The sequence below is a fragment of the Rhinopithecus roxellana genome, chromosome 3, assembly GCF_007565055.1.
Source record: "Rhinopithecus roxellana isolate Shanxi Qingling chromosome 3, ASM756505v1, whole genome shotgun sequence".
Classification (NCBI taxonomy): domain Eukaryota; kingdom Metazoa; phylum Chordata; class Mammalia; order Primates; family Cercopithecidae; genus Rhinopithecus; species Rhinopithecus roxellana.
This window is the reverse complement of record NC_044551.1, coordinates 39,816,604-39,843,187: the sequence shown is the minus strand read 5'-3', so window position 1 is coordinate 39,843,187 and position 26,584 is coordinate 39,816,604. Positions and strand designations below refer to the sequence as shown.

The window sequence follows — 26,584 nt, the reverse complement described above, 5'->3', positions numbered from 1 at the left end:
CTCCCTGAATGTCAGTAAGTTGTTGGCAGAGCTACTGTGATAGTAACGTGTATTCCATGTATGATCTGTCCCGGGCTGACCAAGAGGACAGACTGCATCATTCAGTTCATAGGGCAAATGTTACATCTCCCACCTACCTGAAGGAGCAGTCGGTCCAAGTCATTTTCCATTTATTTCCTTTACAGCACATGTTTTTATCAGAAACAGTATTGCAAGCTTATGTATGGTCTGCCTGCTAGAATGTTAGAAAGCTCCAGGGGAGCAAGGATCATGCACGCTGCCTACTCATAAGACCCCCTAACACATTGCAGGTACCTGATGAATGTTGCCAAATGACTGAATGAGCCAATGCTGAAATTTACTTTAATCCATCTCTCCACAGATTCCTAGAGATTATGAGACTAGTGCTGGGCTTGCATTCCTCAAATGGCCAGGACCAAATGGACAAATCTCTCCTACTGCTCTCCCTCCCATTGTGTAGAAGAGAATACCAGAATACAGTTTGATTTTTTAGGAGCTTTTATTATTTTAGTAATCTTAACATAACTTAAGAGAGGGGAAATGACATCTGGAGATCTAGGTATGTGGCCCATTGCAATTGAGCACATTTTTTGGGTCTGTTTCTCTAAGGGGAGTCTCAAAACACCAGCTCAAAATATGACACATGACACAAAATATGAACATGCATGAGCTTTGAAAAGTGCTCTGTAGTCTTAATGATGATCTAGAAGAGCACTGTCCAATAGAACTTTCTGTGATGATGAAAATATTCTACATCTGACCTGCTCAATTGGGTAACCACTGATCATGCACGGCTCTCAAGCACTTGAAATGTTGCTGGTGTGATTGGGGAGCTGCATTTTGAATGTTAATTAATTTAAATTTAAATCTTAAAAAGTTATACGTGGGTAGTGGCTGCCGTACGGAATAGTACAGCACTAGAATAATGCTGTGTCCTCCTGTTACACACACTCATGGTCTCTCCTACTCTCCCTTTATTGCACCTGTGACATCTTGCAATTTATATTTGGTTGTGTCATTATTTAATGTATTCCTCTGGACTCTAAGCTCCAAAAGAACAAATGTTTTGTCTACTTTGCCATAACTGTGTCTCCAGTGCTTGGCATGGGACCTGGTACACCGTAGGTACATCATAAATATTTTGCGAATGAATGAATGAATGAATGAACGACCATGATTAATAAAAGGACATAGCTGCTCAGTATGGTGCTGATAATGGTGGTAGTGATAAAAAGGGTTAAACCACAGGTCATTAAATGAAAACAGCTAAGTTAGTGCTTACAGGAACCATACACTCCCTGTGTGTAAACATGCCGGTGTGTGTGTACAGGTGTGTGTGTGCAAAAGCATAATAATGTGTTTGCAAAGATTTGTATTTTTGTAGTCGTGTGTAGACATGTATGCTCATGTGTTTGTGTGTCAGGATAATAAGGTGACTAAGACTAAGACACATGCAAATCACCCAGGAAGGCAGTTTCTAAGTCATTACTTTTTATTTTGAAAGATTCGTGAAACTCTTCACACCATGGTGAGAGTTTGTATGATTAATAAGAAGCAGCTTTTTCATGAAATGCTTGGAGGTGAACGAGTTCTCAGCCTGTGAGATCCGACCATCCCATTAACTTTGAAGTTTCTCTCGATTAATAGAAGAAAAAAAGGGAGAATGAAGAAAAGGAGGAACATGCTAAAAACCTTATGACAGTCATCCAAATGCGGGAAAAGAACAACCAATTCACCAACTCCACTTTTTCTATTTTACAGCTTTCTACATCTCACTCTTGATTTTGGCCTTCCTGGCTGAAACAGCCTGGCAGTCCCCGGAGCCCCTGAGAAGAGCCCTGATTCTCCAAAAGACAGAGGAGGTTAAGCCCTGCAGGATGCGCTGACCACTTCCCAGAGAACTGACAGTCCATGCTCCCAAAAGTTTGAACCAAAGCCTAGTGTGAAAAGAAACTGCACTGAAAGGTAAAGGAGGAAATGGTGACGAACTGGGCTTATGTGAGAATGTCTGTATTTTCATAACACAGCCCCAGAATCTTTCTCTCAGTGACAGCCTCAGGCAAACCACGTTCTGGTTGGTGGGTTCTGCAGGGACCTCTCCCACCACTGAGCCTCTAGTCCCAAAACCATCCTTGACAACATCGTGTGTCTGTTACTTCCCTTTGCCCACCTCCAGGCCACCTGGGGAAGCCCACAGGCAGCCAGTACCCTGAAATGAAATGAACACAAAGTCTGACTCGGTGAGTATTAGTTTCAAACACAATACTAGAGAGAAAAGTTGAAGCTGCAATGTGTGTTTAAGGCAGAGCCCAGCAGATCCATGTCCACCCACATGCCAATAAGACAATGGGCAAAGCTACAAATGGCAAGAGAAAAATGGGACTATTAATGAGTGTGGAAAAGGCCTTAATAGTTAAGTTACAGCTAAGAATGTCATGTCTTGGGTTAGAATTTTCATTTTTAGCACCGTTAAAGTATTCACTTAAATCTATGTTAGCACCTTGTCCCCAGGCAGAACAACAAACCATCCAAACATTTTAAACATTGGGGGAAACAGGAAGGGGAGGGTTACAGAGAGAGAATCCGGTACTGCGGAAGCAGTGGATTTAGATCACAAGATCCTTGTCGATATCCTCTGCAAAGCAAGAAAAGAGCAGGGTTAAAAATAAGGCTGTGTCGATGATGACGCACTTCCCAAGGAGTTGGTGGACTCCCACCCATCCCCAGGGACAGGGGTCTAGGTGGCCGTCCAAGGTCACCCAGGAAGTCAGTGATGGAGGAACATTGCTCTCCCTGTCTCTGGCCTTTCCCTGTCTCTTACACACGCTGCCAAGTTACACTTCCTGTTTCCTCTCTGTGTGCCTGCCAGTTCCCAAAATAGTGTTTAGCACAGGGTGAGTGCTAACGCTGGAGGAAGGAAAAGAGAGAGAGACAGTCGGATGGACAGAGAAGGATCAGGAAGATGCCCAACAAACCGGAGTCAAATAGGCAGACAGAGCAGAGACAGGCAGAGAGGACAGACAACAGACAGACCAAGAGAGCAGAGAGTGTGAGGATGACAACCCAGAACCCTGGGAGCAGTGCTTCTGCCCATGCCCCTTGCTCCTTTGTTCAGACACTCACTCTGCTTGATGCCGAAGCAGCCGGCCCACTCATCCAGGGCGATATACTTGTCATTGTCCAGGTCACAGGTCTCGAAAAAGCGGGTGGTGCAGTGCTCCATGGGGATGAGGGGAGCGCGCAGTGGGGCCAGCTCAGTGTGGGAGAGGTACCTGCAGGGAAGAAGGCAGGAGAGGGCCTGAGGCATGGAAAAGCTCCACACCCAGCCTAGGGAGGCAACCGGGGAGTTAGCCTGCCCCAGAGCGTGGAGGAAAGGATATTTAAAGCAGGACAAAAAGCCAGAATCCCAGGTGTACCCTTAGCTCTGCCACTGACTGCTCTGAGACTCAGAGAACAGCAGTGCCCCATTCGGAACCTCAGTTTCTCCTTCCAGCAAAGAGGAGGAGTTAGCCGTAATTACTAACAGCCCTTCCAGCACTACGGTTTCATGGGCTCAAAAACAAGGTCTTTTTGGTGTGTTTGATTGTTTCCCAATTGGCTGAGAACTGGGGGCACAGAAACTTAAAATCAAAATTCAGCACTTCTGCTATGGGTAGATCAAAATCTGGCATGACACAACCCTGTATATTGTCTATGGACACACATTTATGTAACTATAAATGCCTAGTAAAGGGTCTAAAAAGACACACCGATCTGGTGACAGTGCTGCCATCTGGGAAGGAATGTGGAAAGGGACTGGGATTGGCAGTGAGGGTTAATGGGAGCTCTAACCATGTTCATAGAGCTTTACTTGTGTATCCCGTAATGTCTGAGAGGGAGGTCCTTTGGATGTCTCTCCCACTGTCCTCCCTCCCTATTCTCCCTGCTGGCCTTAGGCTCCAGAGCATGTTTATAATTTTTTTCTTTGTTCCCCAGAGCTCCCAACTACTTCTCCCTAAAACACTCTCCCTGCCAAGGATCTCCAGGGAACAACGTGACTCTAGTTGTCTTCTTAACCTCTAGACCTCCCAGCCCCACCCAGCTCACCAAAGAAATCACACAATGTTTGAACTGATAGGAACCTTCTCCTCCCCTTCATTGTACTGGTGGAAAACCGAGGCCCAGGGAGGGGCAGGGATGCAGGCAAGGTCACCTACAGCCCTGGGATGGGAGGAGGAAGAAGTGGGTCCCCTTGCCCAGGCTGGAGCCGTTTCCCAGATGTGCAGTCCTTGCACCCCATCTGGAAGCCTCCCTCCAGGCCCTCTGTTGCAGTGGGATCCAGTTGCTTTGCCTGAGCTCCAGATGTTCCCCCTTGACTTTTCCCCTCCCTGCCACAGTGAGTGACTCAGTTGGATCCCAGCCATGGCAAGAGCCTGGGAGAGAAGTGGCCGGGAGATTCCCAGAGCTCAGGAGACCCCAGCCCTCGGGATCACTGGCAGGGTTGGCGGACTTCAGGCACACGGGCTGGATAAAGAGCAAGGGGTGAAAATCCTAGAGAGGAGGTTCCTGGGTATGTGAGTAGGGCACCCTTCCTTTCTCCTGTGTGTGATGCTCTGCTTCCACAACCCAAGGACAAAGTGAAAACAACTCTGGGAAGGTGCAGGTGTGGCTTGCTCTATCTGAGGCTGAGCAGGGGCTCTCACTTCATCACCACAAGAAAAGTTCAGAAGGTAGTGACAGGGTTATGAACAGAGTATGAGTCCATAAGGGAAAGGACCATGCCAGCTCTGATTGCTGTTCAGTCCCCTGCCTAGAATAGTGCAGGGCACAAAATGCACACTCAGTAAGCATTTGCTAACTGACCAGCTGCCTGCTTTTTCTGCAGTGCAGTTGCACAGTGCCTCATAACTCATTTGGACAAGGCACAAGAGTCCTCAAACTGGGGGCTTGCAAAATAGAAGGAATTTTTTGGATAACTTCCAGGGTCAGTTGCGCCCTGTTGGGGCTGGGCCTTAGGACAGGGCTTAGACAGTACCAGGTGGCTGCACTGCCCCTGGATGTTCTGCTGAAGGACAGGGAGTATATGGCTGACCCCACCTTGTCCCCTGCCACCCCTTGGAGCCTGGTAATCCTTCCTAACTCACACTCCTTCATCATCCAGATATCCACGCCTAGTACTTGCAGGATTATGGAGCTATTTTAAGCTCCTACTGACTTGCACCTCGGCATGAGAGTGTCTTATTGGCTTCTTTCTCCCAAGTCCCCATCTTTTCTCCAGACGCCTCATCCTTCTGCTCCAATCCCCAGGCAAACTGTGGATGCCGGGGCTGGGAGCAGCATAGGCTGCTGAGAGGCTTTCTGGCCCTAGCTAGTGCACCTGCCAGCCTTCAGCCATGGCTCTGTCCACTCTAGGGTCTGGGGTCTTACCCATCAATGGGGTGCTGGTCCAGCTGGCCGAACTGCCAGTGCACAGGAAAGATGTACATGTTGTAGTTCTTCTCAAAGTCCCGGGCCAGCAGCTCCACGGGATGGTCTCCTGCCTCCAGGCGCTTCTCATTCTCATGGATCTTCTTCACCTGAGGGAGTAGAGACCGTGTGTGACAAGAGGTCCACGGAGATTGTCTGGACCAGTCGGGCCCTCCCACCCCTGCCAGAAGGCCAGAGCAGGCAGAGACTAGCTAGACCAAAGCTCACAATGAGGGGAAGGAGGTATCATAGATGGGTACCAGCATCTCATTCACAAAACCAGAAGCCTGGGATGATCTCAAAGAATTCGCCGTATAGCTACCCACATCAAAATCACCTGGAGAAGTCCGGGCACACTGGCTCACGCCTGTAATCCCAGCACTTTGGGAGGCTGAGGCAGGCAGATCACCTGAGGTCAGGAGTTTTGAGACCAGCCTGGCCAACATAGTGAAACTCTGTCTCTACTAAAAATACAAAAATTAGCCGGGCGTGGTGGCATGCCTGTAGTCCCAGCTACTTGAGAGGCTGAGGCAGGAGAATCGCTTGAACCCGGGAGGTGGAGGTTACAGTGAGCCGAGATCGCACCACTGCACTCCAGCCTCGCAACAGAGTGAGACTTCGCCTCAAAAAAATAAAATAAACATAAATCACCTAGGGAGTACTTAGAATGCAGCTTCTTAGGCCTTGCTTTTTAGAGACACTGTTTCAGTGGCCTGAATTGGGACCAAGGAATCTGCATTTTATCAGCATCCTGCGGTACGTAATATGCTCTTTAAAGTTTAAGATCCACAGCCTCCAAAGGAAAAAGGAACAGGGCTGTTTGTGTCTCTTTTGTTTAATGCTAAGTTAAGCAAAGGGAGCAGGTCTCTGGGAGGAGAAGTATGTGTCCTGGTGTTCAGGGGTGAATGCACGCTTCAGAGCAGGATGCCACCCTGCAGTTGGGGGCCCAGTTCTAGGAATGGGACTGGATCTTCGCCAGCACAGGGCCAGCAGGGCCAGAGAGACCACTTACCCGCAGCTTCTGCTTCTCAGTCAGAAGGTTGTTGTCTTCATCCCTCTCATACAGGGTGACCAGGACGTTCTTGAGCCAGTCCCGCATGCGCAGGGGGAATTCGGTCAGCTCAGAGTCCAGGCAAGGGGGGATGTCTAGGTTCCAAACATAGGGGTGGTCAGTGCAGACCCTGATTCTCCCTGCCAAGAGCCAACCAGCTGCCTGGGCCTGCTCCCCACCCCAGGGCCCCCACACACACCACCTGCATTGGTGGCCTTGGCACCGTGGCTCAACCTTTCTGGGCCACAGTTTCTTCACAGGACAAAGAGCAGAGGAGATTATGTATGGGAAGAATGCTCTAAAAATGCATTGTGCAAAGGCCTGGCTGCTGCTTTCTCAGCCTGATCTCCTCAGATCAGGGAAACGGATGGCTCCTGATGGCTCCTGCACCTTACTGGGTGCTGGGCTTTGGGTGTGATTCTAGCTGAGACAGCTTATGTTGTTCATGTCAACCATTGGCAGGTGTTTGAAGCTGGGAGGCTGAGGGATCACATATCCACAGGCCCAGCTTGGCAGGGAGCAGGGAGTAGAGGAATCAGGAATGTGTAACCACCAGAATCTTCTTAGAAATGATTCCAACCTGGTCTTTGGAACTTAGAATCACAAATGCAGACCCGAAGATTTCATCCAAGTCCACACTTTTATTTTTCTTTTCTTTTCTTTTTTTTTGAGACAGCGTCTCACTCCGTTGCCCAGGCTGGAGTGCAGTGGCACAATCACAGCTCACTGCAGCCTCGGCCTCCTGGGCTCCACCAATCCTCCCTCCTCAGTCTCCTGAGTAGCTGGGACTACACGCATGTGCCACCATACTCAGCTAATTTTTTTTTTTTGAGACGGAGTCTGACTCTGTTGCCCAGGTTAGAATGCAGCGGCGTGATCTCAGCTCACTGTAAGCTCCGCCTCCCGGGTTCACGCCATTCTCCTGTCTCAGCCTCCCGAGTAGCTGGGACTACAGGTGTCCGCCATCATGCCCAGCTAATTTTTTTGTATTTTTAGTAGAGACAGGGTTTCACCATGTTAGCCGGGATGGTCTCGATCTCCTGACCTCGTGATCTGCCCGCCTCGGCCTCCCAAAGTGCTGGGATTACAGGCATGAGCCACTGCGCCTGACCCAAGTTCACACTTTGTACTGGACTTGTTAGAGGTCAGCATGGAGAGAAGGGACTTGCTCAAGGCCACATTGTCAGAGCCCCATCCAGCAGCCAGGGCAGTGTGGTCGCCTGGGGGCTTAGTGTCTGCTCTTCCCTCATCACTGGACCATGGAAAGTCCCCTCTGTGAGGCCACCTTCATTATTAGCTGGGGGCTGGGAGAGAACATCTGGTGATAAAAACCTTAGGAGTTGGAGTGAGTGGGCAACATGCCTCAGGGAAAGCAAAGTCACTTTGTAAAGGCTCCTTAAGACAGGCACTCTAGTCTCACTGCCCAGGGACTTCCTACCCACGCTTCTTCCCCAACCCTGCTTCTCTACTCTGTACCTTCTCAATTTCATAGCCGGGGTCCCACGAGGAGAACTTTGTTTCCCCTACATACTTTTCTGCACCCTGTGCACCTGAGGGAGGTGAGTGGCTGTCCTCATTGCCATTGGGCCAGAATATACAAGACCCACAGTGTGGATGTTGCCTTGGAGTGGGAGCAGGTGTGGTCTTGGAGGTCTCCCAAGACAGGGAGGATGCTGAACAAGGGACTTGGCCCCACTGAGTCTGTAGCTGGGGTCACTAACCAAAGATCAGACCGTACCCTGGCATCCTTCCCCAGACAATGGGCTCCCAGGTTTCTGGAAGAGGGTGCTTATCCTCTCTCTTCAGAGGGCAGATAGGAATGTAATGGAGTAAAAGGTGATGATATGACAGTACCGAGTAACAGAGCCCAAAGCAAACTGACAGGCATAACCCTTATTTTAAAGCATTCAAATTTAGATATTTTCAAAATATTTTGTAGGCCCAGGTCAAACATCATTTTTGCTTTACAGTGTTGAAGCAAGATGCAAGTTAGTCTTAGAGAAGAACTTCTTCCTCGTTAGAGAAATGAAATGTGGTTGTCTCAGATGCTAGTGAGAGACTCCAGAAACCCTCCCTGATGCTGACCTTCCATAGTCGCTCAGTCCTTCCCCAGAAAGTACCCTGACCTCAGAGTTGGGAGGAGCCGACTCATAGATGATTACTTCATTTTATAAATGGGGATGTTGAGACTCAGAAAGGGAAAGAGATTTGCCCAAGATCGCCCAGCATGGGGGTGGCAGAGCCAGCATCAGTGCCAGCTCAGAGCTCTCTCCCCAACACGGGAGTCTGGAATGGCCCAAGGACACTCACATTTGCAAGGCCCGATGTAGTCCAGGTGGAGCTTGTGGCCTTTCTTGGTGCCCTCCAGGGTGCACTTTGTGGCAAAGAAGTGGCAGGAAGAGTCGAAGGTCTTGTTGTCATTGCTGCACACCTGTTGGCAAAGCACAGAGCACCCCCTCCTTCATTCCCAAAGCCCTTAGCTGATACCACTATCCTTGCCCATTTCAGAGATGGGGACAGCGAGGGTTAAGTAAGGAATGTCATTAGCCCGAGGTCATACAGTGAGTTGTGGTAGGGCTGGGACACAAATCCACTCTTTGGGTTCCCAGGTCAATGTTCAGCCCAGGCTGAGAGCCATCGATGGTCTTTGAGCAGAGGCATGACTGAGTCAGGTCTAAGACACAGGAGAAAAAAAATCCTGGAAGATATTTGAAGAAAGTTAAAGACGGGAATGGGAGAGAAACAAGAGTGTTCAAAGAAGAGTTAACATAGCAGGCCTGGAACTGTTATCCTTAGAAAGGCCTGCTTGTAAGGTCAGCCTGTGGCTGGTGTCTGGGAACTTAGCTGGGAAACAGTTCCCTGCACTGCTGTAAATATTTCCCTAACTGATAAGAGTGGCTCACTATGCCTGGACTGTTTGTACAAACAATCTGATTCATGCTGAACATCTGCTTTCCTTCTGGAAGAGTGAAATTCTGGTGCATGCTAGGCAAAGGGTACCTATGTGACCAGCCTCCAATTAAAACTTTGGGTGCTCTCTAATGAGCTTCCCTGGACAGAAACATCACTCACATGTGGCTGCATCTTTGTAGCTGGGGTAAGAATGCACTCTGATGACCCCTCATGGGAGTAAGTCAGTCTTCACTCAGATTCCTCCTGACTCTGCCTGTGTCTTTTTCCCTTATGACCCAGCTGTATATCCTGAGTATGTTGTTGTACTAAACCTTAGCTGTGAGTACAACTGTATGCTGAGCCATTGGAGTCCTAGTCAATCTTTGAACATAGGAGTGGCCAAGCAGAGATGTTGAGGGCTGGACGAGGGCAGTGGCCGTAAGTAGCTGTGTTAGGAGGAGGGGAGCCTGTGTTGAACATCCTGACTGTACTTACTCAGTATAGCTTATATTTCACTGCAGAGGGAGAACTGATGGGCACTGGTGACTGGGCATTGGGAGTGGGGAGGGTGAGGAGGAAAATGTTAACAATGATATTAAAATGTGGAACCCAGAGGCTATGTAGTCCCTGGAGAAACTGAAGATGGAGAAGCCAGATGGAGGCTGTAGGAACAATGCTGGCCCCAGATTTGCTGCCATGAGATAGACTGCCACCAGCATGATGGTGGGCAGGAGTAGGCACTCAAAAAATATTTACTTGGACGGAGGGATGGATGGATGGATGGATGGATGGATGGATGGATGGATGGATGGAGGGATGGGTCCTACTGGAGAGAAGGGACATATTTGAGAAATAATTTAAAAATAAGTAGCATTTATTGGATACTCGTTATGTACCAAGCATTTTCTGACACATCTCCACAACAGTTCTATGAATTAAGGACTATTTTTATCCTCTCTTTGGACGTGAGAAAACTGAGACCTGAAAAGGTCCGGCAACTTAGCTGAAATCTCACAGCTAACAAGTGATGGAGATGAGGTTTGAAGTCAACCTTCGGTTTGGCCCCAGAACCCATATATTTGGACCTGATTCTTTGCTGATGCTCTTATACTCTTAGCTCTAAGAGTCTGGCATAGGACTTGGAATCTGTTGGTGCTATTAAAGTCTTGCTGGTTGCTGGAAAGATCCAGTGCCAGGCAGAGCACTCTGACTCATCCCCTCTTTCCTGCTGGGACTAGGTCTAGTAAGGGGACTTCTGAGACTGGCGCTGCCCCCATAGAACCACCAAGCCAACAGTTTCCTGAGCAGACATCCTGTATTCCGAAGTGCCCAATCCCTACCCCCGCCCCTGTCTCTCAGCCCTCACCTTCTCAAACTCGCCAATGGGGGCCGGGCAGCTGGTGGGGTCCTGGCACACACACATGGGGGTATTGTTCTCATCCAGCTCGCACACCTTGCCGTGTTTGCAGTGGTGGTTCTGGCAGGGGTCTGTAGGGCAGAAAAACAAGGGAATCAGCATCACCTGGACTAGCACATCTACCCCCATCCTACCTGGACAGATCTCAGGGCTGACAGTCCTTGGCAGTGGCCCCCACTCTGGACTTTGGGCAGCCCTGAGTCCTGCCTGCTCTTACACTGAGCCTTGCAGTCAGCATTTAGGGGAGCAGTTGGTTCAGCTGGGGATTAGAGGTTTAGCTCGAGATAGAGGTCAGGCACTTTTGAGCGGCTGGAGGCTCAGTCTGGGACCCAAAAACACTAGATGCCATATGGCCTTCCTGAAGATTGAAGCAACCATTGTGTTCCTGGGTCTCCACTGAACAATCGCAGTGAGGCATTTCTGGATTCCAGAATAGGCTTTCTAGAATGGCTTAGAAAGTCAGCTGTTGACACTGAGCCAGGGAGCGGTGAGGCCCAACAAAACAGACTTAAGCAGCTATAAACGAAAAGGGAGAAAAGCCCCAAGGTCCATGCTAGACAATAGAGCCTGGTAAACACCGGATGAGGTGGGCGTGGAGGCGGGAAGGAACATGACTCAGTAGACTTCCCTCTGTTCCAACAGAAACCGTGTGCCCAGCTAGATCGAATATCATTAACTATCCCCTCAGGATGAGAGCTTAATAATGTGGCCTTTACCTAGCGATGCTTTATTTTGGGTGTTTTAATAATCCTTTAGTGGATGCCTACTCAGCTTGTCTGTAAACCTTCTGACAGCCCTGGGAGGAGGTTCTGCTGTCTTCATCAGCCCTATATGAGATGTCTTCATCAGCCCTATATGTTTATGAGGCTCCGAGATGCTAAGCAAGCTGCTGTGGAGAAACCTAGGTTCAAAGCTTGGTTGGACTGCTTCCAAAGTCCATGCTCTTAACCCCTTGGGTACAAATGCCTTGCACCTAGGGCTGCAGCCAGAGCCCCTAGGTCATTTCTCTCCCAGGGCACTAACACATGGATAGCATGGTATGGTTTATGTCAGGTTGCATTTCCTCAGGACCTCATTTCCTTGGGTTGTGTGAAATAGAATGAGCTTATGAGTGTGCAAGTTCCTGATCTCTTCTCTCAGATCTATTCCTCTGTGGGGCACGGGCTGAGACAGAAGCAATGGGGGATTTTGGCAACCAGATGTGATCAGCAACCTCCGTGGGACTGGGAAACTCAGCTTTGGACTCAGGGCAAAGAGCTATGAGGGGAGAAGGCCATTTTCAGCTGGAGAACTCTCCTTCCTACCACACACATGCATGGCCTGGAAACCGATCTTAACGGGATCCCAGGGGACTGAGTGTCACAGTTTCCCAGTCATTAAGTCAAAGCCGTGTTTCCTCCATAGCCCACTGAGGACCCCACCCTGCATTTTTGCTGGAAGGAGCCTCATGTAGGCTGTCCTCATGCCCCAGACCCAGGCAGCCAAGGGCAGCTTGGATGTGCCAAGTCACAGGGAAGGGACGTACTTTCAGCCACCACCTCCTCTTCAGTTTCCTCTGCACCGTCATCAAATTCTCCTACTTCCACCTGGACAGGATTAGCTCCCACAGATACCTGGAATTGAGAGAGAAGAATGGGTAAAATGGTCCCCACTCCCATCCCAGACGCATAAGGGTAGCTGAAGGGTTCCAGGTCACAGAAAGCACAAATGCAGGGTTGGGAATCCAGATTTAATCTATAGGCCTGTTGTGTTTTGCAGTATGCCTGGGATTCTGTTGAGCTGCCTTAGAGGCCACCAGGGGTGTTAGGGAAAGAAAGCGTGAAAGGAAAATATATCTTGGACCCCAAAATCACTAAGCTAAGGGGAAAAGTCAAGTTGGGAACTGCATAGGACAAACCCGCCTCCTATTCTATGCAGTCATCCCTCTGAGGCTCACCTGAGACAAATGCTTATCTGATTGCTTCCTCTCCCCTATTGTTTATGTAAAAATGCAAATTCACTGAGCCAGATTAAATTGTGTATTCAGGGGAAGGCTGATCAAAGACTCAAAAGAATGCAACCATTTGTCTCTTTTCTTCTTCTAACCTGGAAGCCCTTACTTCTCAAGTTGTCTTGCCTTAGCGAACTGAACCAATGTACAACTTAGACATATTGATTGATGTCTCATGTCTCCCTAAAATGTATAGAAGCAAACCGTACTCCCGACCACCTTGGGCACATGTCTCAGAACTTCCTGGGGCTGTGTCATGGGCTCATCCTTAACCTTGGCAAAATAAACTTTCTAAATTGACTGAGACTTATGTTCACAAGAGGGTGTCAAGCCTCTACCCCTGCCAGTCACACCCAAGCATCTCCCCTTTACTCTGTGTGTGTGTGTATGTGTGGTTTTTATTTTTTTATATATTTTTTGAGACTGAGTCTTGCGCTGTCGCCCAGGCTACAGTACAGTGGCGAGATCTTGGCTTACTGCAACCTCCGCCTCGCGGGTTCAAGCGATTCTCCTACCTCAGCCTCCTGAGTAGCTGGGATTACAGGCGCCCGCCACCACGCCCAGCTACTTTTTTGTATTTTTAGTAGAGATGGGGTTTCACCATGTTTGCCAGGCTGGTCTCGAACTCTTGACCTTGTGATTCGCCTGCCTCAGCCTCCCAAAGTGCTGAGATTATAGGTGTGAGCCACCGCACCCGGCCTCCTGTTTTATGTTTGGGGAAACTGTGGGTAAACATGGAAGAACAGTTGTTCTACAGCTTAAAAAACAAAAAGTTTAAGGTCCTGGCCCCCAAACGTAGGGTTCCGTTGAAGGTTTGGGAAGCATTCAGGAGTGTTTCAGGATGTGGGGGATACTTAGGGTTTGCATCTATGCTATGTGTGTACACGGAGATGAATGCCCCACTCTAGCATTGAGACCCACAGCACCTGCCCTAATTTCTCAGGGCACAGATACAGGTAGAGAGGGGCTAAGGGGCTGTAGTCACTGCCCACATACCTCGGTCACCTCTGCCACAGTTTCTTCCACCACCTCTGTCTCATCAGGCAGGGCTTCTTGCTGCTGTTGGAAAGAGAAAGTAGGGTTCAGAGGGGTCAGGAATAAGGCCAGCTGCACCTCCAAAGTGCCTGTGGCCTGAGATACAGGCTAGGGGAGCTTGGAGAGCAGCTCACTGGAGATCCCCAAAGTTGTGTCTCACAGACTGCCATGGGTGAGGGACAGGACAAAGAAGGAGCCAGTCATGTTAGCACCGTGGAACACTCAAGCAGCTCTCATTTTATGTATTTTACATCCAAGGTGTCTACCTAAGATTTAGCTTGGAAAAGTATTTCTGCTGCTTTGATTCTTATAAAGTCTGAAAATCACTGATTCAGACCAATTCCCTCACTTTACAGATAGGAAAATTGACATCCAGAGGGGATGACACTGTGAATTTTAACAGATGTCATCATCTTCCTCACAGTCTGATATTATTATTATTATTATTATTATTATTATTATTATTATTAGGCAATGTTTCTTGCCATTTCAACTTGGAGTAGGAGAAAGCAAGAAAACACACAACTTTGAGGCCCCTAGGTGGCTGGGGCTGCTTCAAAACTTAAAGCCAACTTTGAGAAACTTTTGCCGCCATCTACCAGCCTGATCAAGATTGCCAGGGTCTGCCATCACTACCACTTCTTAGTGAAGAGAGGATGAGGGGATCACAGGTTGAAAGAAATTGCACTTTTTGCCTGTCCTATTTCTTCCTCCTCTCCTGGTGAAGGCTTCCAGATGGGCTGTGGATAACTACTCCTGTCCTTTGCATGCAATACTTGGAGAAGTTGTCAGTCAATCAAGGGGCCCCACCCTCCCCTGGCCAAGAAGTTGCCTCAGGACCCAAGCTCAGCCAGATTGGCTCTCATTTTTTGAATTTTTAAAAATCTTCTTGGCACATTCTCTCAAGATGTGAAAATTGCTGGAGTTGATTCATTCAGATAGCAACATCTCAGAGACTGTCCATTAGTTCTTAACTCCCAAAGCCTAGATTTGCCCTTTTCCAGTCCTCCCCAAGGCCTTTAATATTATAATCTACCTCTGTATCTTCCCCTCCTCCACCAATTTAGTTAGATTGAACTGTTGCTTACAATCAAACAACCCTCACTGTTTCAGAAGCCAACACGTTCCTCTCTCTATAGCTTGAATCTCTTCTAACACCACCCCTACCAGCAATCCCCCACATCCCGTCTCCTGCCTGCTTGAATTCCTCATATGACAAAGAGGTCATTTCCTTCTAAAGCAATCCTAGTTCATTGCTGGGAGGCTCTGACTACTAAGAAGTTTATCTAACATTACATGGAACTCTCTCTTCTCTGAAACATCACCCATCCCAGTTTTTCTCCTGAACTTACTAACTTAAGAAAAACAAATCTTAAAAAAAAAAAGACAACTAACTTGAAATGGGGAAGTCCCTGTTCCCTTTCAGCATCCAGGGCTGGCAGGCTCAGAACCCCTGGAGCTAGTGGTAGGAATGAAAATAAGGAGATATGATATTTAGGTACTTACAGGGGCTGCCAAGGCCCTCCCAGCCAGGCAAAGGAGAAAGAAGATCCAGGCCCTCATGGTGCCGGGAACCCTGTGGGGAGGAGAGATTGAGAGTTCAGTGAGGGTGAGACTTCCTTATGGAGATTTCTGAATTCCTGATATGTGCAAGATAATGTTAGATGGTACAAGTTAAATGATAGTGAAAAACATGAGAGGAAGTTGGTTCCATTTAATATTCTTTCAATTCTGCTTATATGAGAAGAAACTCTCAGTTTGGTCCTAAGATATCTTGAACACCTCCTTTATATTCATCTATCTCCTTTTTTAACAGAGAGAACAGGCCTCCAGCTCAGAGCTTCCACAGGAAATTATATCCAGCTGGAACTGAATAAAGTTGTTGTTTTTGTTTTTTTTAATGTGTTTGTTTTTACAGTTTCCTTCTATTTATGACAAAGGTACACAGAGTTTTCCATTTATGGTAATGATATAAAATCTGCTTTCATAATACATTTATTAAAGTTTTTAAAAAGTGATTCAACTAAGGTGATGGGCTAATTAGCTAAGTTTGGGCAATGCCAAACCAGACCATCTTCAAGGTCCCTTCAATCCCTGATATTCTAAAATTATTTTTTTCCCTAAACCCAATCTCTCCTCCTCCTCCTCTGTCGCCTCCTCCCCCTCCTTCCTACTCCCTCTGCAATGGGAGAAGTTAATAGGCAGCAAGTTCTTGCCAGTTTGAGATAATGAGATCCACATTCTAAAACAAAGAACAATAGCCTTGGAATGTAACCCATGGAAACTTGAGGGTGGCCACATTTTTCTCCATTCTACCCAGAAGGGACAGCAGTTCTTTAGTCCTGTAAGGAAACCATCCAGATGCTTCCATGTGTTGCAGAGGGGATGTGTTCAGATCTTGAAAATACCCCCGTTCTGGTAACTGTTAAGGCCTCATTCTCTAAATGGCAAGCTCTAGACTCTAATACTCTCATGGCTATAAGAGATGTTGGAGCAGCATCTCCTCTGAGGATTCAAAACCAAAATGCCATTCCTAACAGAGGCTCTGTGGTGGAGACACTTCATTTCTTGAGCTAACTAAATGGCTTTTCATTCTCAAGTGACTTTAGAAAGTTCTTTCTTTTACTGATCTAAATCTGTCTCCCTCAAACCTTCTGATCTGTCTACCCTGCCTCCCCTGCAGCCACAAAGAACAAACCTGCTCTCTCTACCCACAAATAGTCTTCCAGTCAGGAGCAGCAATGGCCATGTCATCCCTCTTTTTTCTCCCAAAACCTCCTTGTCAGGCTCATCATCCCTTAATTCTTCCAAGACTTTTCAACTGACCAAATGGTGGTGGGAGGTAACCTGGCATCGTGGAGAAGAACACTCAGCTTGAAATTAAATGCCAGGGGTTCTTGTTCTACCACAATAGTATCTTGATGTACTGGTTAAGTCTTTTGGTCTCTCTAGACCTTGGTTCCCCCATCTATCAACTGAAAGGGGTAAAATACGTGAACTTTGAAGTGGCAGCCTCGGTCCTTAAAAGGCTCTTAAAACACCCCAAGAACATTCTGATCTTGACACATATCATCTCCTCTGGGATCATTTGGCTTCACTTGTACTATAGCATTTGGGAAGCAGAAACAGGCAGAGGAAGAGCCGACTTCATAATGGTCCTTTCTTGGACTTAAAGAGACACAAAACCTCACCCCCTATTGCATGGAGTGAATGAAATAAAACTAACAGAAATTTAAAGGATCTGGGGGTTTGGTATTGCTTCACAATGACCCCAACTTTCAGAGGAGTCTAGTCTTCCCTTTGGAGGCAGTTTGTGGAATGTTCCTCCCCTCACACAGTTGTTCACTTGTTCCCCAGGCTTAAGTGGAAAAATCTCCCTTCTTGCTTCCCCTTTTGGAAGACACAAGATAAATAACTCCTGCATGTGGCTTGGGACAAATGGAACAGAAAAGAAAACATCAAGGAAGGACTTTCTGAGATAGTTTGAAGTCAAAGGATCAAAGTGAAATGGCAGCTAAAACAAAACAAAAAAAAGGCACCCTGTCTGAGCTACAATGACAGGGAAGTCATGTTATTGAAGAAATAGCCCAGCTAGGACTGGAAATGTAGTAAGCTTCAGATTAGAAAGACAGGAAGACAGACATTTCCCTGAGTCTGTGTCCTGCATATGAGCAGTGTAACCATGCTTCCCTGTGACCAGGGGAAGGTTTCACTGGGCAGTTCTTCCATCTATCCTGCCTCCCCATCTTCCTGAATTCCTTTTCCAGCTGCACACTCACCCTCCCTTGCCACCCTCATCCCTGCTGTTGCAGCCAGAAAAGAAAAATAACTCTAAGTCTTACAGTGCTGCTTCATAGTTTCTAAAGCACTGTCACGTAACACTATCTCCTAGAGCCTTCTGACAATGCTGGGAAGGAGGCAGTCAGTCATGGAAGGGTTCTTAGTCCCACTGTCCTAATGGGGAGTCTGAGGTTGAGAGGGAGGAAGCACTTGTCCAAAGTCATGCAACATTCAGGCCCTCTCCAAATAGGCAAGCGTTCTCACTCATGGAGTTGGGGTGAGCCTAACAGGAATTATGCTCAGACAAGTGGGAGTGGGGGAGCAATACAGAGAGACTGTTAAGAACAGAATGCAAAATCTTGGAATACTCCCTCAAAGTTTTGGAAGAAAACTGTAAAAACAAACACAAAATTTGGGTCCTGCCCAGTACGCAGTGCTACACCACCAGTCCCAGAGCGCTTTTCCCCCAGATGATGAGATGGGAGGGAAGGGAAGTGGCTGAACTATTCCAGATGCACAGCCATACTCCCTGCTTCCTACGGGATACCTCTCTGAGGCTCTCTAAACCACCACTGACCAAAGAGGCCTGCGTCCATCCTGCAAAGCTAATGGAGTATAACAGTCACCCCAGCAAGGTCAGAACACAGTGTCAAACCCCAGTATTCAGAACTTACCAGCTGTGATCCTTTGCCAATCAAACCTAGGTGTAGTGTGCCTGGTGAAAATTTAAATTTCCTTCATATAAATGACCAATATTAAATGAAAACACCCTCCTTTGTATTTCTTTAGTCTGTGATGATGCATACGTTTATCATTTTCAGGGTGTTTTCATAATCCAGCATCCGACTAGGGACTCAAGCTACATCTTTCTGCCCAACAGTACAGATGAGAAGACCAAGGCCTAGAGGAAAGGAGAAACCTGCCAACAGCCGGTAGCAGTGAGTGAGTGGCAGGACTAGGGTGAGGACCCATACAACCCTACCCCACCGCTGGCATGTCTCTACCTCTGCACACTATTTCCCTTGGCAGTTACTCACTCCCAGGTGGTCACCTGAATGGGGCTCAGTTGGGTCTTGAACTGGCCTGAGTTCCTGGGAAGGAAAATGCCCAGGGCCAGGGGAGGAAGAGGAGGCATATTTCCCTTGGCTTGGTGGCCATCAAATGCAGACAGTCTTAGCCCCCTCCCAGCCGCCACTCACTGCCTCCTGTTCCGTACATTGAGTCCCTTCCTTTTGCCTTTATTTGCTCTGGAGACTGCTGAAAATCCATCCTTGGCTGCCAGCAGGACCTGAAGCTGAGGTCACTTCTCTCTCTGGAAAGACTCTGAGGATGGAAAAGTACAGCCAGCCCCCAGGTTTGTCCCTCAAAACATAAAGGGCCTCCTTGGATGCTAAAAAGCCACCGAACGTTAGAATAGGGGGGATACCTCAGAATCATAGAATCATGCACTGTGGGTCTCAGAATGATACTCTTAGAATGTGAAGCAAAGAAACTGAGTTGCCATCTTTAAATCTTATTTCAGTGGAAAGAACTTATGGAGTAATGCAACCCAACAGGACTTCCCAAGATGATGAACACATTCTATATCTACATGGTCCACTATGATAGCTACTGGTTACAAGTGGTTATTGAATGCTTGAAATGTTGCCAGTGCAAATGAAGAACTGAGTTTTAAATTGTATTTCATTTTAACCAATTTTTTTATTTTAAAATTTTATACAAAAGGACTGAGGCCAGTCCTAAAAATCTTACTTAACCCAGACCTTGTTGAAATACTGCAATAGAGAATAGTGGAAAACATCTTTTTTGTTTTTTGTGTTTTTTTGAGACAGGGTGTCCCTCTGTCACCCAGACTGGAGTGCAGTTGGTGCAGTTTCAGCTCATTGCAAGCTCTGCCTCCCAGGCTCAAGCGATTCTCCCACTTCAACCTCCCGAGTAGCTGAGACCAGAGGCACATGTGACTACACCCAGCTAATTTTTCTATTTTTTTGATAGAGATGGGGTTTCACTATGTTGCCCAGGCTGATCTCAAACTCCTGACCTCAAGCGATCTGCCCGCCTCAGCCTCCCAAAGAGGTGGGATTACAGGCATGAGCCACCATGCCCATCTATTTTAATCAACTTAAATATAAAGTGGCTAGTGGCTACCATGGTAGACAGAGTGGTAATAAACTATGAGGCAGTACAGCATAAAGGTAAGCTCATGGGCTCTAGAGTCAGAATATATAGGTTCAAATCCTGGCTCTGCTACTTAGCAATTGTATGACCTTTAGAAATCAACTCTACCTCTTGGGGCCTCAATTTGTTCCCCAATGTGTAAAATGGAAACAACAACATACCAGTCTGGAAAGGCTCATGGGTGATTTGCACAAGAGAATCCAAATAAAGAGGTAAGCAATGTAGTCGTTGGGAAGAACATCTTAAAGTCCGAGGATCCCAGAATCTCCATCCCCCGAAAGAATTCACTGCAAAATTCCAGTGCTTTATAAGCCCAGGGAGAAAGGGGTGTTTGGGTGGAACAAAGGACATATTGGCCCTGTTGGTCTACGTAAGTCCAGCCTCCAGAGGATACAGTGACGAAGACCAGGCCCAGGGCTGGCCTCTTACTCGGGCAGCTGATACCAGCCAAGCATCTCACTCTCACTATTTGGCTTGGAAACAAGGGCTTCAAAAACACATGTTGCTGGTAAACAAGCCCAAAGTGAGGAAAACAAGTCTAGAGGCTAATAAAGGAAGCCAGGAGCCAGGCCCTCCAGGGAGTTGGGACTCAGAAGGAGCTTGGGCTCTGCTGACGTGGGGACCGAGCCAGGCAGGCCAGAGAGGTGGCCACATGCAGCTACAATGGCGCTCCAGCTCACACCCCCGGGAACAGACATAGCAGCTCAGAGGTGGCCTCATGACGTGGAAGTCAGGAGAGCTGAGAGCAAGTCAGCATGTCTCCCAGCTCACTGTGCGAACTTAGGGGAGTCTCCTCTACCCTCCAGAACTAACACCCCCAGTTTGTCTGTTTAAGGTCAGTGCTCAAAATTATGTAAGCCAGAAAATCCTTTATTTCAATGAAATCTTCTTCAGAGTCCGATATTTCAAACAGCTGAAATCTTTTAGCATATGTTGAAACATATGAATGACTATTATCTATTTAATCAATAAGTGTGAAATTAAAAAACAAGAGCAGGCTGGGTGCGGTGGCTCACCCCTGTAATCCCAGCACTTTGGGAGGCCGAGGCGGGTGGATCACCTGAGGTCAGGAGTTCGAGACTAGCCTGGCCAACATGATGAAACCCCATCTCTACTAAAAATACAAAAAACTTAGCTGGGCGTGGTGGCGGGCACCTGTAATCCCAGCTATTTGGGAGGCTGAAGCAGGAGAATCACTTGAACCCGGGAGGCGGAAGTTCCAGTGAGCCAAGATTGCGCCATTGGCCACTGTACTCCGGCCTCGGCAACAAGAGTGAAACTCCCTCTCAAAAAAATCTACAAAAAAGAAAAGCAGCTAAAAATGGAGTGGAACTGAGGACTAGGAGTCCTACATACAGGGACATTCCCTAAGATACCTTGGAACATCTGTAGTTTCTCCTAGGAACACAGTGTGGAACCCTTGGGCAAGGTGGTCCCTTAGGTTCTTTTCAGCTCTGATTTTCTGGAACAATTTAGGCAAAAGCTTTTTAGAGAATTACCTCTCTCCACTTGCCCCTTGACTCCCTGCTTCCACTTCTATTTCCTGTTGGAAGAGAAGAAGCTAAAGGAAACTTTTAACGTGTGGTAGCTAAAATTTAGGACTGGAGAGCTTCTGGGGCAGCTCAGAGATGCTCCAGAGTTTGGGGCCAGAATCAGCCTGAGATTCCATAAAGACATCTGAGATGCCACGTTTCACTGTGGCTAGCAGAGGCTGGGGTGGATCTTCGGGCTTCCTCCTTGGCTCCCTCTAGGGGACCGCTGTTGCATCATGGTGACCACAAATGAAAGGGGGAGAAATAACGTCAAAGTGTCCAGGCTGTTGCATCTGGAAAGGCCTCTGAGATCCCAAAGATAGCAAATATGTGGCACATGTGGCAAACACGTGGCCTCCACCTACCTCTCCTGCACATGTGGCAGACATTACTAATCAATCGCCTGACCTCTTCCCCTAAAGCCTAGAGAGGCATCAGAATCCTGAACACAGTTCTTCTGACAGCCACTACCGATGGATTAGTGATGTTGTCAGGCCACATGAAACCTCTATGTGATGTCCCTTATTGTAGAGATAGAGAAATTGAGGCTTAGAGAAGGAAAATACCTCACTGGAGGTCACATGGCAAGCTGGTGTCTGAGCCAAACTTCCAGATTGTCAAAAACATCCAGATGTTTACTTTGCTTTGCTTTTTTAATCTGATAGGTCTGAAATCCTAATGCCATGACTAACACAAGATGACCCAGGGGGATCCCCAAATGAGAGAAGTTAATACCAAGTTTCTGAAAGAAACCAGCTCTGAAAACAATTGTTGTCTATGTTCATGTTTTCCTTGCAGACAACAACCTCTTAGCTTGATGGGTGAGAGCAGAGATGATTTCCTGTCTAAGCTGCCAGCTGAGGAGAGGCTGTTTTTCTAAATAATTCTGTCAAGTCACTACTTGCTGGCCCTGGCCTTGCAGAGTCCAGCTGTCCCTGGGTTCAGGATTGGGGTTGGGAGGGAGGGAGGGAAGGAGAGAGGGAAGCATCAGGTTCTGTGCTGTAGAAACAAGGTCCTCAGGGTTGCTGAAAGCTCAAGGCCGGTTTTCTCTTCTTTCCTTTGAGACTGACGTTTGGGAGGGAGCCAGCTAGAAGCAAGGGGTCAGCCGCCTACAGGCACATCGCACAGGGCCTTTGGGCCTAATGACAAAGCCATGTGGGCTGGAATAGGCACTGCAGGCCAGCCAAGGGGAGAGACAAAGTACTGCTCACCACTTAGTATCTATGGGACTTGTGTGCATGACTATGTTTCCAAACTGAACAAATGGGGATTGGGGGAAGGCAAGGTGAACATCTAAATGGTCCAAACACCTGGAAGTCTGGCTCAGACTCCAGCTTGCTATGTGACCTCCAGTGAATTATTTTCTCTTCCTGGGCCTCAGTTTTTCTCTCTCTGAGACACAGTGATATATGTAGGTGATGCATGTAGGTTACACTTCTGTCTCATTGTCATGATCCATATTATGTTTGACTGTGCACATCCATCCATCCATGTGTGACTACAAGTTGCGGTGTGTGTTTGTACACCTGATGGCATGTCTGTGTAAGTTACATAGAGCCTGACTGAGCATCTGTGTGTTTCAGCCTGTAATAGGCGAGGATCAGAATTTTCACATTCGTTAAGGTATTCAAGATAGGAACTTGTTTATAAGTCAGTCATCCAGGAAGAAGTGTGTGAGTGAATGACTTTCTGTGTCTGCTCCTGTAATGAGGCACTTATTTTTAGCTGAGCCAGTGGGTGCCTGTTGATGAAATCAATGTTTATGCTCTTCAGCCCTATGGGTTTGTACCTGTCCCTGTTTATCTGTGCATATTTATCTACCTACCTAAATGACTTTGAAAGCCAAATATTCTACTGTTTACCTCACATCCTCAGCCCTTTCCTTTCCTTCACCATTCTTTCTTATTTATAGCTTGTTTTCAGCAAGGAAAGCTGTTCTCATGAATAGCAAACCCCAGTCACACTATTGGTTGACAAATCTCTACAGATGGATAAGGAATACAGCATGATGGTTATGTAACCCAAGATCCCCTAGCCCATCCTTTCTTGTTTTCTTTTCAACTAGGGGTGCAGTAAGGGGGTGTTAGAAATGTAGGCCAACTATTCCTTCAAGTAAATGCTGTATCTGGGATTTAGGTTTACAGGACTTCAGAGTTAGAAGGGTGCCTGGAAGATCATCTAGCTTAGAACCTCTATTTAACAGATTGGGACACTGCAGCCTCAAGAGAGGAAGTGTCTTTCCCGATGTCAGGCACTGTGAGTCAGAACACACTTTTTTTTTTTTCTTTTTTTTGCACCCTTGGCCAGTGCTTTTCCTACATAGAGGGCACAACAGTCTTGGGAAATACACAAGAAGGTCCCCAAATCAAAATGAAGGTAAACAATATTATGATTTTAAACTTTTTCCTGTCAGCACTTCTAGTAAAGGGAAGTTCTACATGAATCCCAAGATAATGGAGCTGCCAGGAAAAAAAAAAGAAAAAAAAAAAAGCTGAGAATGATTTCACCAGGTCTTTGGATGCCATTAATCCATCAGTTCTGAAACCCTTTGCATTATGAGGGAACGCCACAATTTGTGCTTCCCTGAGCATTATCCCATTTCTTCCACACACTATCTACCCTCTAGAGGTGGCTGCTGTTACTGTTCTTTAACTGTAGAGGGAATGGGGCCCAGAAAGAAGTATTAGTTCAAGGCCAAATGGTACCTTCAGGGCACAGCCAGAGCTAAAACCCAAGTCTTCAAACACCCTTGCAAGGAGATTATCACGGCCCAAGGCTTCCCCGGAATCCTGAGAGATCACAAGGGCAGGGCCTAAAATTTGCTGCAGTCCTTGAATTTGGGGGTGGGGTACGTTCAGACTGATGTTCTTGGAGGGTTCTGAGTGTCCCCTCCCAGCCAGCAGGCAGAGACCCTGAAAAAAAGGTTACCGTGGCAACTCGCATTCCTCGGAGAGTGAGTCAGGCGAGAAGAGCCTTCTGGTGGGTGGGACTTGGAGAAAGTTTCAAAAGTTGATTTCTTCTCCAGGCAACCCCCTTCTTCCCCTCCCTCCCCCTCTTTGCTCTAGGCTTTGTCGATGTGGCAGCTGATAGCTGCGAGTTAACTCTCTCTTTCCTCAACCACTCCCTTTTCAAAAGGCTTCACCCTCCAGCAAATACACACGTTTGTTACCAGTCCTCACTCCATCCCCATGTCATGCCCTCTAATCCATTTGAGAATATCTTAAAGCTGAAAGTTGTGAGCATCCATATTCATTCTCTCTCTCTCTCTCCTCTCTCTCTCTTTCACACACACACACACACACACACACACACACACACACACACACAGTGCATACAATTTTTAGGGGCTTACAGATGGCTTGAGGCCCATTCAAAGACCACTCCATAGACCCTGGTTAAGAAATCTTCCTTTGAATATTTTAGAGGACACAAAGCACCTCAAAGAGCCTTCAGTTTCAGCCTTCTTTCTTTACAGATGGGGAAGCTAAATCCAGGGGACACACTTACCTAAGGTCACACATAAAATGCATGCCTGAAGCTTGTGTCCTACTTCTGCTTTGCTTCTCACTAAACCACCAGCACGTGGGGCATACAGAAATTTAACTCTAAAGCATTATTAGCGAAAACATTTTCTCTAATGAAAAAAATGCTGTCCTTTCCTGAGGAAAATGCATGCCTCTCTGTTCCCTTTTGGGCAGACTGGGATTCCTGGAACACATAACTCAACCCAGTGCCCCCTTGCCCTTGGAGTCCTTGGAGTCCCTTTCCCTAAGGAAGTCCACATGACAGCCAGTTCGTGGAGCCAGTGGCAGTGAAGAAAGGTAGTGGGTTTGTCTGACGAAGCCCTGACACCCTGACAGGCTGGACACCAGTCTTGGGTGGAGTACGGAAGGGGACCCTGGAAATCTCTCCCTCTTCCCTTCCCCCTTTCCCCCTTCTGAGAACATCTCCCCCAGCACACTCCACCTCCCATTACACCCACGTCTTGCTTGAGGATATCTGATGTCTGGGTTCTTCAGATCTAGATAAACTAAGGGCTACTGCCTGTGTTTACCATCCCAGGGAACTCAGGACAGGGGCAACACCTAGCAGAATTGGCAGAATGGCACTGGAGTTTGTGTATGTGGGGGGTCGGAAGGTGGTGTTTGGGAGTGAGGAGAATCAGAGGAAAACAGAAGGCTTCCCAGAGGTGGGGATTAATAGTGAAGCCTCCCCCTTTGCCTTTCGGAGATCAAATGATTGTTCGTGCAAAGTCCCTTTTGGAAAACAGAGCCCCTGACCAACATCCAAGTCTAGGAGGTTTCTTCTCCTGGAATAAGGAACAGGAGGACAGACGCTGGTTGCTGGCCAGGTCCCTGTGGCAGCTGCGATGGGATCAGATTCCCAGGAAAGGAGGAAGCTGCCACATTTGCAAAGGGAGCAAAGAGGACAGGCAGGCAGCCTCCGAAACCAGAGAGGCAGACACAGGGAGAAACAGAGAGTGAGAAATACTCCCCCGAAGACATAGTGAGATTATTTTCTGTAAACCTATAAGGGAAGACAAAGTTACACAGTGAGTCTACCTCCTGAAAAGCAATGGGCAGACAGGACCGAGGACCATGCTCTTAAGGGGAGCCGTGATGGAGCCGGGAGGAGAGGTGCATCCTCAGCAGAGCTTCCCTCCCTTGCACACGAGCTGACGGCGTGAACTAGGGTGTCGGGGTTGGTGCAACTATAGAAGGGAAAGGCTGGGCGGGGGTCACACATACCTCAGTGGCAGGCAGGCAGGCGGCAGGCAGAGCGCACTCTCTGGGCAGTCTGAAGGTCTGCAGGAATGTGGAGGGGTTTAGAGACAGGCAACAGGAAACCACTCAGAGCTCTGGGCTGGGTCTATCTCCCCTCCACCCCGCGGTCCCTCCTCCTCCTGTCTCCTCCTTCCCCCGACCTCCTCCTTCTCCCACAGCCAAAGCTGTCTCTGTCTTTCATTTCTTTCCTCCTCTTTTTGCGGTGGGCTGTCCTGACCAAACGCCCCAACCCTGCCTGCCTCATCTGTTCCGGGGCTCCTGCCTAAACGGACTCACAGAGTGCCAGGGCTGGACAGGCCTGGAGGGATCACCCAGAACAGCCTCTTTCTTGTTCAGAGGGCAAGTGAGGCCTGGAGAGTGCAAGGAATTACCCAATGGCCCCCAGGGGCAGAACCAGGCGCAAGTGTCTTGATCTTCTAAACAGTGAGCTTTACAGGAGTACTCCCTAATATTAGGCAA

The 26,584-nt window shown here is 47.7% G+C and overlaps 1 protein-coding gene across 2 annotated transcripts; it reads right to left on the bottom strand.

The window, feature by feature from the left end:
* Positions 1 to 512: 512 nt before the first annotated feature.
* SPARC (secreted protein acidic and cysteine rich) lies at positions 513 to 26,201 on the bottom strand. Of its 2 annotated transcripts, none has more exons than XM_010358657.2 (10): positions 26,090 to 26,201; positions 15,358 to 15,427; positions 13,813 to 13,875; positions 12,352 to 12,439; positions 10,776 to 10,897; positions 8,828 to 8,948; positions 6,479 to 6,612; positions 5,428 to 5,576; positions 3,145 to 3,293; positions 513 to 2,656 (listed from the first exon to the last, which is right to left on the bottom strand). In XM_010358657.2, the coding sequence occupies exons 2-10, from the start codon at positions 15,412 to 15,414 to the stop codon at positions 2,628 to 2,630; spliced, it is 912 nt and encodes a 303-aa protein (XP_010356959.1). In that variant the 5' UTR covers positions 15,415 to 15,427; positions 26,090 to 26,201; the 3' UTR covers positions 513 to 2,627. The 2 variants fall into 2 exon arrangements, with proteins under 2 accessions (XP_010356959.1, XP_030782878.1); XM_030927018.1 differs by lacking the exon at positions 26,090 to 26,201 and adding an exon at positions 19,971 to 19,989 and having other exon boundaries at positions 515 to 2,656.
* Between the last annotated feature and the right edge of the window lie 383 nt (positions 26,202 to 26,584).